Source organism: Lepidochelys kempii, chromosome 4, assembly GCF_965140265.1.
Source record: "Lepidochelys kempii isolate rLepKem1 chromosome 4, rLepKem1.hap2, whole genome shotgun sequence".
NCBI lineage: Eukaryota > Metazoa > Chordata > Testudines > Cheloniidae > Lepidochelys > Lepidochelys kempii.
In genome coordinates, this window is record NC_133259.1 from 16,135,496 (window position 1) to 16,147,872 (window position 12,377).

Genomic DNA, 12,377 nt, shown 5'->3' on the forward strand with positions numbered 1-12,377 from the left:
GCAGGCAGAGTGCTTTAAAAAAATTACCGTGGTGAATTGCAAGCAGGTTTTGATGCAAAAAGATTGATTCGTGTCCACTACCCACCTCCAAAATCAACATTTTGTCATTGTGCTTTTAAAATAATAAATTCCAGATCACTTTACCAAAAACCTAATTGAGAGCAAATATTAAATTGCACAGAGACCTCCAAATTTTTTTTCATTGACATTTTCTCTAATCCTCTAAAATAGAAGTTGTGACACAATGAGAAATTTGGAAAGAGCCTTTCCACATACACTAAAGACAAAATGAAAGGGAGTTTACCTTTGTTTGAACCACAGCCTGTTAAGTTTCCACTGCTTTGTAATGTATTATTTAATTATAGCAGCTGCCTGCTCTCAATAAGACGGCCACGTCTTTTGCTAGATGCTCTGGAGCTTGGAAGCCCTGTAGCATCCTAAGGAGGAGCTGTAAAGCTGAATGGTTAGCTTACCCATTTGCGGTCAGATAAGGACTTCTCATTGGCCAAGGTGCTGAAAGTTGTGGTCTGAAAAACAGAGTGTGAAAAATCTGTTAACCCAAACTAAATAGTTAAGTGTCATATTCACTGCATGGCAAACACAGAGCTCTCCCCTCTACTGTGCTGACTGCTAATGCCTTGACCTGCCGAGGTTTAGATTAAGAATCTACCCTATCTAGTGCATGCAGACCCAAAATGCTTTTCGAGGGAGAAATGTAGTGGGAAACATCCCTGTAGCTCACTTTTGCTGACATATATACAAAGCTGTTTTTGATGGACACAATAAAAAACAGAACTGATGAGAAGCCCAAGCTTATTATTGCTTGTGCTAGTGTCCTGAGGCACTTAAAAACCCTAATTGCATATTTCACTAATCACTTATTATTTGTTTAATATTAACATCTAAAGGACTCTGTCAACAATTGTGCCCCATTGCGCTAGGCACGGAACAAATATACACAGAGTAAGAAACAATACCTTCCCTGAAGAGCAACATTTTCTAGGGAAGACAGACAAAGGGTAGGAGAAATTGATAAAACATACAAACAGAAGGTGGGGAATTGAGGCACAGAACAATTAAGTGACTCGCTCAAGGTCACACAGGTAGTCTGTGATTGAGCTGGGAACTGAACGCAGATCTATTGATTCCCAGTCCACTGCCTTAATTACCCAGCAATCCTCCTCACCACAGTCCCTAACACTCATATAATAAATTAAAGAGCGTTTCTAGGGAACCAGAACACTTTCAAACCGCTAGAGAATTTGTTCTTTTTGACGGCAAATACCATCCTGTAATTCCCAGATAAAAAATGTTAAAAAGCAGTTAGATGGAAACTACAAATCAGTGACTGCAGTACTTGTGCATACAAATCACTTTACATGCAGAACTGTAGAAATTTTAAAGTCACATTTAAGCCCAGTTATGAGTCTGAGGGTGCCTCTACCATGTGCTGGTTCTCTGCACGGGGGTTATTTTCACCCTCTGAGGTTAGTCTGCAATCAAGTTATAAAGTTTAAGGAATTCTGAATTTTAAAATGAAGCCCTACAACGGGTGTTATTGATGTTAGGGGTGATTGCAGCTCATATCCAAGTCTTCAGACAGATATACCATCAGATTGAGGAAGGGCCAAGAAGTTTTGATGAATGATAAAACCTCCCTGAAAGTTGAGGAGGGTTGAAAGTCTGGTCATCATTTCCCATGTCTTCGCTCTATGCCTGCAGTGCTTCTTAACATTATACCAATGCCAACAACTTCTTGTTCATTGGGGCACGATGGGACATGAACCAGGGACCTATTACAGAGCATAAAATTCTCTTGTGAAATAACTTGTAGTGGCAGGGTATGGCAACTCCACAAAGCAAGGGAGATCTAATGTGTCTCAGACTGTATTTTGTCTCGATTCTGACCATCAGGGCCTTCCACAAAACGCACTAGAAACTTTTTGCGAGTGTTTAAATAATCATCTTTATTCCTACTCATACCAGGTCAAATTTCTTTACAGGCCAAATGGGAATAATTATCACTGTAGAATAATATACTCAAAAAACATTGTCTAAAATCATACTCCCTGTATAAATGATAAAATTCTAATGCTTTCCAGGGATTTGTGAATACTGGAGATTTCAATTAGTCAAGTGAAAAGCATTTAAATGTGCCAGCAGGATTTATATTCTAAACTAATGACCATCTTCTGCATCCTATTTAGTTAATGAAGATTTGGAGCACTCCGGTAATTAAAGGGAAAGCTCATGTGATAAAATGAAAACCATGGAAAAATCATATCTATTTATATCTTCACTGAATGCTAAACATATCTAATAGCTCACCTAATCAAGACATAATATTTGCTCAGTTGAGATGAGCTAGAAATTTATGAGTTTCAAGAGATAGGTTAGACCAGGGACAGTCAATAGGCAGGTCACAGGCCAAATCCAGACCACCAGATGCCATTGAATCTTTTTATTTACTTGTTATCAACATTATTGTTTATTTTTTATTATTATTTTCTCTGGAGTCTGGACCTCGAGTATACCTTGACCAAGAAATTTGGACCTTGACAAAAAAAATGACTACCCCTGGTTTAGCCTATGGAACAGAAATCAACTGAAATTTAAAACTTATTTTTTAAAAAAAAATCTCCATAGTATTTGAACTGTTTGAAGAAACGTTTAGCTTAGAGGGGCTAGAAAATAACCACCTCCAACTCCTGAACTATCAGCTGAATGTTTCTCCCACTTTCAATGCTTCCTAATTGGTAATAGCACCTGGAAGAGCTCTTAATTTCTAATGGTTTGTCGATACCATAACTTTACCTTCAGTTAATAAATGGCTAACCAGTTACTTGGCAAACATTTTCCACATGCTAGTTGAGCATCACACAAACATTTGTACCAAAATATAAGAACCATCAACGTCTATGTCCTGTAACAAATATTTGTGACTTTTTGGGTAGCAATACAAATGCGTTAGCTAACTTGAGTTAATTGATAGAACTGGTTTAAAAAAATTTAAAAAAAGAGAGCGATTTTTCCCCCTGTGAAAAATTTTCCATTTTCAGTGGAAATTTGAATATCAAAAAATTCTGGCCAGATTTTGGAGGAGGGATGGGAGCGGGGAAGGAAAGCAAGGCCGGCTCTAGGGACCAGCAAAACAAGCAGGTGCTTGGGGTGGCATATTTCTAGGGGCAGCATTCCGGCGCCGGCCATGCCGCCCCTAAAAATGTGCCCCCGCCGCCCCTGTGACGCCCAAGTGTCGCCAAAACCTCTCATGGGGGCCCCTGAGGGGCTCAGGGCCTGGGGCAAATTGCCCCACTTGCCCCCCACCCCCTCCCCGGGCAGCCCTGGGCGGCAGTGATGGAGCGGAGGTGAGCTGGGGCGGGGAGCGGTTCCTCTACCCCCCGCCCCATTACTTCCTGCGCTCCCCCCCGCAATCGCTCACCTCCACTCCGCCTGCTCCCCTGAACACGCTGCCTCTCCCTCGCCTGAGAGGGATGGGGGAGAAGCAGAGCGGCGGCGTGTTCAGGGGAGCAGGCGGAGTGGAGGTGAGCTAGGGCGGGGGGTTGTGGGGAGGGGGGGAAGCTGCAGGAAGCAATGGGGGGGGGGGGAAATGCGGCACGCCCGGGGGAGGAGGTGGGGCCAGGGATTTGGGGAAGGGGTTGGGAAGGGGCGGAGCCAGGGGGGGGCACAAAAAAAAGCAGGGGCGACCAGAAATTGTTTTGCTTGGGGTGGCAAAAATCCTAGAGCCGGCCCTGAAGGAAAGGGCACCAAAAAGTACACATTTTCCCACAGAAGCAGACAACATTTCAGAAAAACACAGTTTTGATGGTAAATTTCAGCCAGTGATAGAAAATCTTCTGGTTAGCTGGCAATTAATTTCTAACAGGCTGATCCAAAGAGCAGTGAAGTCAGTGAAAAGATTCCCAGTGTGCTTTGGAACAGCACCCAGGTGATTAATTCAACACTGGCCAAGTTTGGGAACTGAATTTAAATCAGAATTTAAACATCTGACTGCTATTCAGAGGTCTACCTGGAGAAGTAACCATCTCTGAAAACCCACCTGTCTCAACCTGAAATTTAAAAGACAATATCATCCCTATCTTAACCCTGAATTTATTTTTAATTAATTTCTCTTCCACCTATCACCTTTCTCCACCTCTCCTGTCCTTCCAGGTCAGAAAGGCTTTCCTCCCCAGAAGAACTGCAGTCTGTTTGCACTGCATCAACTTGAATTCATTGGTGCAACCAGGCCGTGTAGTCAAACTGAGTTCATCTGAGAGGATCCCTACTCTCTTTCCCTTCTGGTAAGAGGGATGGACAGTGAGATGGGAGGAAGGAGAGAAATTCATCTTTTATATTTATTTTCCACAGTTGGACACTCCTTTTCTGGGCTTTTGGCGTTCTCTCATTTCTTTTTTCTCTCCATTTTGGAGTTTTCTGCTTCAGCTGATGCTGAGGCAGCATCTTTCTACTCTCGAACAGTTTGATAGCCCTCAATAAAGGAGCTAAACAAAACAGAAGTGTTATAGAAGCCGGAGCACAGAGATCTGTATATTCACACAACAGTATTTCTCATTAACTATACAATAATTATGCAAATCCCTGAGATCCGATTGGTTAATGACGGTCAACCATTAAGGTACGGGAATATACACACTGTTCGGCTGAGTTCGTATAGTCATGAAAATCAGAGAGCCAGAACCCATCAGAGTTCAGGGAAGTGTGTAACTGCATAAGCACATAGCATTCTGGCAGCAGAATTATAAATTATGTACAGTAACTGGGAGGGAACTTCTGTTATGCATCAGTAACTAAACTGATTACCTGAGACAATCACATTTCAAAATAATATAATACTTGTAGCCTCTGTTGATAGCACCACTGTGAACACTACAATCAATGCCCCACAGTCCAAGATGGGTGATAGATATTGCTGGCCAATCTATTTTCTGGCAAACTAACTCTCTTTTCACTTTATGATGGTCCCAACCTTGGAGACAACATAATGCTGGCATAATAAGGGAAGATTCCAAGATGCTTAAACTAGCCCATTAGCCGCTTGCTTAATCACTGATGAGGCGGACCATTTTTGTTCTCTGGGAAGTGAACCAAACATCATGGTTTGGGTTCTGAATTAATTTAAAATCAGTTCACTGGAGAAGACCCATCTTCCAGCATAATCTAACTGAATACTGCTGGTAACTTGCAACAAGGAAAGTGCACTGTAATACAAAACTGGATCAGCAGCACACATCTATACAGAAGTGAAAACAATTATTACAAACCAAAATAGAAACTATCGGATGCCCCAGATCAAATCTCTGAGATCCCCCCATTTGAAATGTTCTTGGATCAGAGCTCACTTTGCTTTTGGAAAGCAGGTTATGATTTCTTAGGTTACTTCCAAACCATTATGGATGCACTATCCTTGAGTTTTGGAGCTGAAATATATGGCTGACTGAATCAAAGGCCTTCAGCAGATCAATAAAAGTTACCTGTACTATGGCCCTCACCCATTGCCTCAGAATTCCACTGGTGATTGAGCTTTGGTAGAATGAATAGTTCTGAAATCTGACTAGACTAAGAAGCTCTTGCTGCAGCAGAAGAGACTGAACACAGTGAATATTCAGTGAAAACAGTTGGCAGTCACCAGCCAACTGCAGTCACCTTTAGCCAGGAAAATCTCAGGCCCAAAATTTCAAACTCAGTTGTCTAAAATTAGGCTCATAATCCAAAATTAGACACCTTAAATACCTGATTTTGAGTAGTGCTGACTACCCGCAAATTCCACTGAAGTCAATAAGAAGTGGAGATACTCAGCACCTTTGAAAATCAGACCACTTTTATTTAGTTGCCTAACTTCAGGCAACCCAGCTTGAAAATTTTAGCCTCTGTCTCAGAAGAGTTCCTCCAAATTAATCACACTGCACTATGCAGCTCACTCTTTTAGTGGCCAGAAAAAACAGCAGTTCATTAACATATTTGTTTGTACACGTTTTTCAAGTCATTTAGCCAATGAGGGTCAAAACGAGCGAGTTCAGTCAGACCACTTAGTGGAGTAAGGACTACCTCGCATCAATAAATGGCCTTTCAGAATGGAGACATAGGCACAACCAAAATAAATCCACATGACTCAGTTCTATTTTACATTCTCCTTTATGCATGAGGACAGATGGTCCTCTGCTTAAGACTTTGGGGTGGGGGGAGGGCTCAGCAGATTTGAGTTCCATTCCTAGCTCTGCTGTAGACTTCCTGTGGGACTCTGGGGAATCACTGGATCTCTCTTTACCAGTTCCCCCTCTGTTTCTTTTCTTTAGCTCCCCCTTTGTCTGGCATGTCTATTTAGACTCTCAGCTCTTTGGGTCAGGGACTGTCTCAAACTATATGTTTGTATAGCGCCTAGCGCAATGGGCATGAATGTGATATTATAACAACTACCCAGAGACACTGCCAAAAAGACTAAGGGTATGTCTACACTACCCGCCGGACTGGCGGGCAGCAATCGATCCAGCGGGGGGGGGGTCAATTTATCACATCTATCTAGACGCGATAACTCGACGCCCGAGCACTCTCCCGTCGACTCCTGTACTCCACCGCTGCAAGAGGCGCAGGCGGAGTCGACAGGGGAGCGGCGGCAGTCGACTCACCCTCGTGAAGACACCACAGTGAGTAGGTCTAAGTACGTCAACTTCAGCGACGTTATTCATGTAGCTGAAGTTGCGTAACTTAGATTGACACCCCCTCCCCCCATTGTAGACCGGGGCTAAGATGTCAGGAAGAAAAGTGATAGCGAACATTATTGGCAACAAACCACACAGCTCATAACAGCATGCACAGGAGGTACGGACTTTTAAAATGTTTCCCTAGTAGGTGTCTAATCTGCAGCTATAGCTAGAAAGGTAACTGTATAAAAATGGCACCTTCTTAGTCAATATAGGTCATTCCTGTGGGTCTGAGTCATACCTGCTTTACTGGCACAAACCATCTTTCCTTCCAATCCCTTTAGATCTATACAGCTGTGGGCATATGAGCTGGATTCTGCTCCACATCAGGCATCAACAGCACAATTGTCAGGCTCCATAATCTATTACTGGTGATCATGGAAGGTATGTAGAAAGATCTCAGACTGATTTTCTAGTCTCAGCTTGAGTTTTTGGTCATCAGTTAGAAAATTATCCCAACTGTAAACTGAAGGGGGCGGGGGAATGACCTAGAATCCATGAGAGGATAAAAATGGAGGCCCATCGTATCATTTTAGAGAACCAATTTTTGGCGAAAACATTGGGTGAAATCCTGTGCCCACTGAAGTCCATGTGAGTTTTGCTACTGACTTCAGTAGAGCCAGGATTTCACCCACAGTATGGAGTGAAAATGTAATGATAGGAAAGAGTAAGAGCATTAGATTCTCAGCTGGTATAAACTGACTTCACTGTAGTTATGCAAATTATATCAGCTGAGGCTCTGTTCCTCTTTCACTATAAGAAAAATAATGACCAGGAGAGAGGGGATTAGAACTTCTTTGCCATCGACAGCTTTGTGTGAATTGCAATTGTAATGGATGTCTTTTTCAATTCACACTACTCACTTTCGCCAAGATGCTTTCAACATGTCACTCCCCCCATCTTTTCCTTTCATTAGTTAATTCTCTGTGACCAGTATGTACCTGTATATATTCATTGCAAACAAAGACTACATTAATACATAATACAGGCTGATGGAATGAACACAAGGGGCAAATTCAGAGATGATCAAAAGTCATTATCATAATCACTGGCTACTACAAATCGTTTAAACCCAAGCACAACGGTAATGATTGCCTCGAGTCCCTGTCTGATGTGTTCTTGTTTAAAAGCCCAGCACTGATGTTGGTGAATGAATGTTAATTTGCCATTATCTCAGCTGCCCTAACTGACAGTTTGACGGGAAATCAATAACTACACAATTCAACTGCTGGCTGGAAAGTAAAAAAAACTGGTTTGCCATAAGTGTGCCGAACACATTCCACAATTAGAACACTGATGGATAGGGGCCTCCTACTGCTTATCTCCACCTCCTTGAGCACATGGTTGCTGCATGTTCCATCTCACTAAGGATCTATTCTATCTCAGCTGTAAAGGTCTAACAAAGGAAAACACTTAAGGAGTGTGATTGAAAAAGGCATTCTTTTTGGTGGAAATCCCCCCAAAAATTCAGCATATCACTTGGGTTCTGTTCTTACACACCACACCTTGAATGCTTTTAGAGGTCCATGCAGAGATAACCTCTATTTGTTTCATGTTAGAATATGTAGATGTCTGGTAATCAGAGACTTACAACTGCTGCCTTGATGAATTCTCCCTCAGCAAACTGACCAGGCATTGTATCTTTCCATGCAAAGTAGATCAACCACCTGCTGCAGAACTAGATAGTTCACATACATAGTAATTGAACAGCACTGCTTGAGAATGTCATTGTGTGTTTTAGAAGGTTAAATCTACAGGGCCAAATTCAGAAGCCCCTAATACACAAGTCCAAGTCTTGGGAGTTTCATAAGTACATTTCCTTTGTCAAGTCCCTTCTTAAAAGTCATCTGCCAGAACACATACAGGAACGATACCAAAAGTTAAGCAAATGCTGAGTTGTGATCACTGCTGATTTGATAAGAATTGTGCACCCAACTAGTCTGTGCTAAAACATACTGACATTTTTGTTACCCAATTCATCACTTCTAGTTGTTTCTTTCATTCACCTGTCTTGCCTTTAAGGCTGTAAGTTCTTTTGGACAAGGATGGACATTTCTGATATGTTTGTAAGCACCCAGGCACCATGGAGTCCAGTTTGGTTGGCCTGTAAGTGCCGCTGCAATCTAAATGATTGTTAATAATATTTGACAGCAGAACTTGTCTCAGACTCAAACTATAATTTTTTAAACAGCTCCATTACATTTTTGTTACCAAGGATGACTAGTCCTCTGCACACTCCAGCAACTAAAAATATTCTGTGTACTCTGAGATATTAAGAGTATTGCAGACAACAACAAAAAACTTGTCGCCCTGAAAGCTTTTGAGCCAGATTTCTAAATCCATCTAAGTTTATAAAACCTCCAGTTCAACAGTTTACCCACCAGATGGGATTGTATATCAGGACTACATGACAATGTATTCTTAATCACAAAGCAATTATCATTAAATACCCATGTTCAAGGATATCACACAGGGAGGATATGGCTCTTCGTTCTGCCCAGTGGATCACACTCCAGCAAATTGTTTAAAACCTTTTAGGGTGGTGACTGTCCAGGAAAGTGGCTGGCAAGTAATGGTGCTAAATAACCGTAATGGTGCTAAATAACCTGAGTTTTGAGGCAAACGAGCATTTCACAGGTGTATATAAAGCATCTACTGAAACAGTCAACACATTCCAACAGAGGGGGAAAAATTAAATAAGTAAATGACAACCCAAAAGAATATCTCCACGTATAGTGCGTCATTACACAATAAGACATCCCCAGGCTCTGAGTGTGTGTAATTAAAAAAAAAAAAAAAGAGAGTTCTGTCATACTTGGCAGTGCTACCTCTAGCATTTCATTTTCATAGTTTCTGATTCTAGACTCTCACTTCTGTGCCATCTCAGCTTTTTCTTCAATAGGAAAGGAAGCGTGTTCTTGAGTTAGTTAAGAGAAGGTAAAATCCTACTGAAGACAGGCTGTTTGTACATGAGTTAGCAGGTCCAGGTAAATCCCCAGCTCTCCCACAGTCTTACCGCACCTACCAATTCATGTGAAAACTACAAACAGGCTTATCTTTGCTATGATTTAACCTAGTCTTAGTTAGCTTGGGTTAAGAACGCATCTTTTTTCCTAGTAAAAGCACACTCTGATTGTCTGATTCCTTAGAAAAGGAGTACTTGTGGCACCTTAGAGACTAACCAATTTATTATGCTCAAATAATAATAATAAAAATTTCCTTTTCTTTTTGCAAATACAGACTAACACGGCTGTTACTCTGCAACCTGATTCCTTAGACTGACCTTTGGGTCACAAATGACCTCTCTATAGTAAAAAATTAAGAGCTGGTTGAAAACTTTTTCACAAAAAAAATTCACTGACAATTGGTTTTGATCAAAAGTACATTTTTTGTGGAAAAATATTGCTATTCAGATTTTTAAAAATTCATAGGAAATTTTGAAATTAATTTTTTTTGTTCATACAAACTTGCATTTTGGGTTGAAAAACAAAGGAAAGGAAATTTTCCATTCAAATAAAAAAAAAGCAACAAAAATTTAAAGAAATATCCTCCCAAAATGTTCATTTGTCATGAAAAAAAGTTTTGGCCAATGTTTATTCTTCATAGACACTGTCCCCTAATCCAAAATAGCTGTCTTAGGGAAAGGTCACCAGCAGTCTGGACATGCTAATATTGTTCCATAATAAAAGCAAGCCAGGCAGCCATTTTAGTCATAATTTCCTGCATCTAAGTAGTACAGCAATATTGCAGCTGGAACTTCTTTCACAAACATATTTATATCCCACTGTTCTCCTTGAAGTAAAAATAATTAAGGCTGCAGACGTATGTTAGAATAATAAATGAATTTAGTGACAGCTATATGGAAGTGCACAGGGTGGCAGGGAAAAGCTTGTGTGTTTCCACAGACTCTCTAGCAGGATATCAAGTGACCATACGCAAAACCAACAAAATACTAGAGCTGGTCAGGAATAGTTGTTCCCCCACCCCGTGGAAAATATTGACTTTTTGACAAAATATCAAAAAAAGAAACATTTTGATTCAAAATGGACCCACATGGGAGTGGTAGTTGGGGTGTTCCCATTCTCCTCTGTAGACCAAGCTCTCTAGCCAGACTACAACTTCCATTTCCTTGATGTAACACTTTCTGCCCCCTTGGGGAGGGGATACATCACAGGAGTCCCTGGCTATGGTGCATTATGGGAGATATAATCTGGCCGTACAGCCCATCCTACAGAGGAGAATGGGAGCCATCAGGCATCTGAACTACAACTCCCAAGAGGCACGGTGGTGTTATTTCAATTTCAATATTTTAAGTGTTTGTTGAAATGTATCAGTTTTTGGCTGAAAACTGAATAATTTGCAGTTCTGGGGTGTTCAATATTTCAAAAATCTTTTTGAAATTTTTGGTGGAAAGCAGACACTTCATGACAAATTTTGTTCAGTTGAAAACCCAAGTTTTTGTTGAAAAACAGTTTTTGTGGAAACTTTTCAACCAGACTTACAAATGACTGTGTTTTAAGCATGACATCAGAACAGAAGGATTGGCTGATTATACTCTGAGGCCATTTCTAGCACCTTCTGAAAGTTGCATTAGTTCCTAATCAACCATCTTTTTATGGGTGTCATGCACACAACATACCTTTCAGGTTGCCACCTCCGAGCACAGAAAAACTGGCTGGTCTCTGGGCAGGGCCAGGTCCCAGATCAGGAGGAACCATGGGGAGCGGATCAGCTCTCGGAAACTTACGCAAGACTTGGAGGTGGGGCAGGAGAACCAGCTCCCCTTTGGCTGGTGCCTTCTCCAATATGCCGCATGCTCATAGAGCAGGACCCAGGTGCCAGATGGGTGGCCATGGTCAACTCTTAGCAGAGACATGTGTGGCCTATAGTAAAGATTGCTGAGTGCACAGACACATGCATGCAGCAAAAAGATTTTTAAAAATGAATTAAAAGCTCTGGAAGTTATTTCTTCTGACTGGCAACCAGCAAAGCACAAGAAAAACCAGCCAGATTAGTCAAAAATTGGCCAGGTAGCAACCCTACACACATAGTAAGTGATTTTCAGTTTTGAGCAAATGCTTATTTGCATGAAATATTAACTAAGCAGCATCTGAATACTTCACTCAGAAATAAACACTAGTTATTGCCAAGCTATCCCTACCTGTTACACACATACTTATGGGGAATGACCCAGCCCCTTAATGTGAGTGAGGGGAAGGATGCAGCTAGCAGCCCTTGAAGACACTGACGAGGAGCAGTGGGTAACAAGATCAGGCAGCTCTCGGAACTCAACTCCAAACAAGACATACCCCAAACACAATCCCAATAGTCCCACCCCACATGTCAATTTAGTCTATTCACCCAACCCTAATGTTTACACTATCACATTATCCTGTTATACTCTTCATGTTACAATTAGATTTCCACACACTAATGAGGTAACAGAAGAAAATCAGTAGAGAGAAAGAAAGACTTAACTATCTCTAACCCGGCAAAAAGAAACCTCCCTGTAGCGATTCCCAGATCCAAAATCCTTTCAAGTTTCCCAAGGTTCAGCAGGTTTTAGTTCAACTTGAGCTCTTTTCAGGGGGTTTTATAGGTTACTTGGGTACCAGAATTAGATATTTTAAATTAGCAACAGAAAAATCGAAAAGACCA

General features: G+C 41.3%; 1 protein-coding gene across 1 annotated transcript in view; it reads right to left on the reverse strand.

Moving 5' to 3' along the window:
- The window catches only part of RASGEF1B (RasGEF domain family member 1B), a 336,760-nt gene that overhangs the window by 232,895 nt on the left and 91,488 nt on the right, over positions 1–12,377 (reverse strand). The window contains exon 3 of the mRNA XM_073340489.1: positions 474–527. Within this exon, the coding sequence (XP_073196590.1) occupies positions 474–527 (54 nt within the window). The remainder of the gene's footprint in view (positions 1–473; positions 528–12,377) is intronic.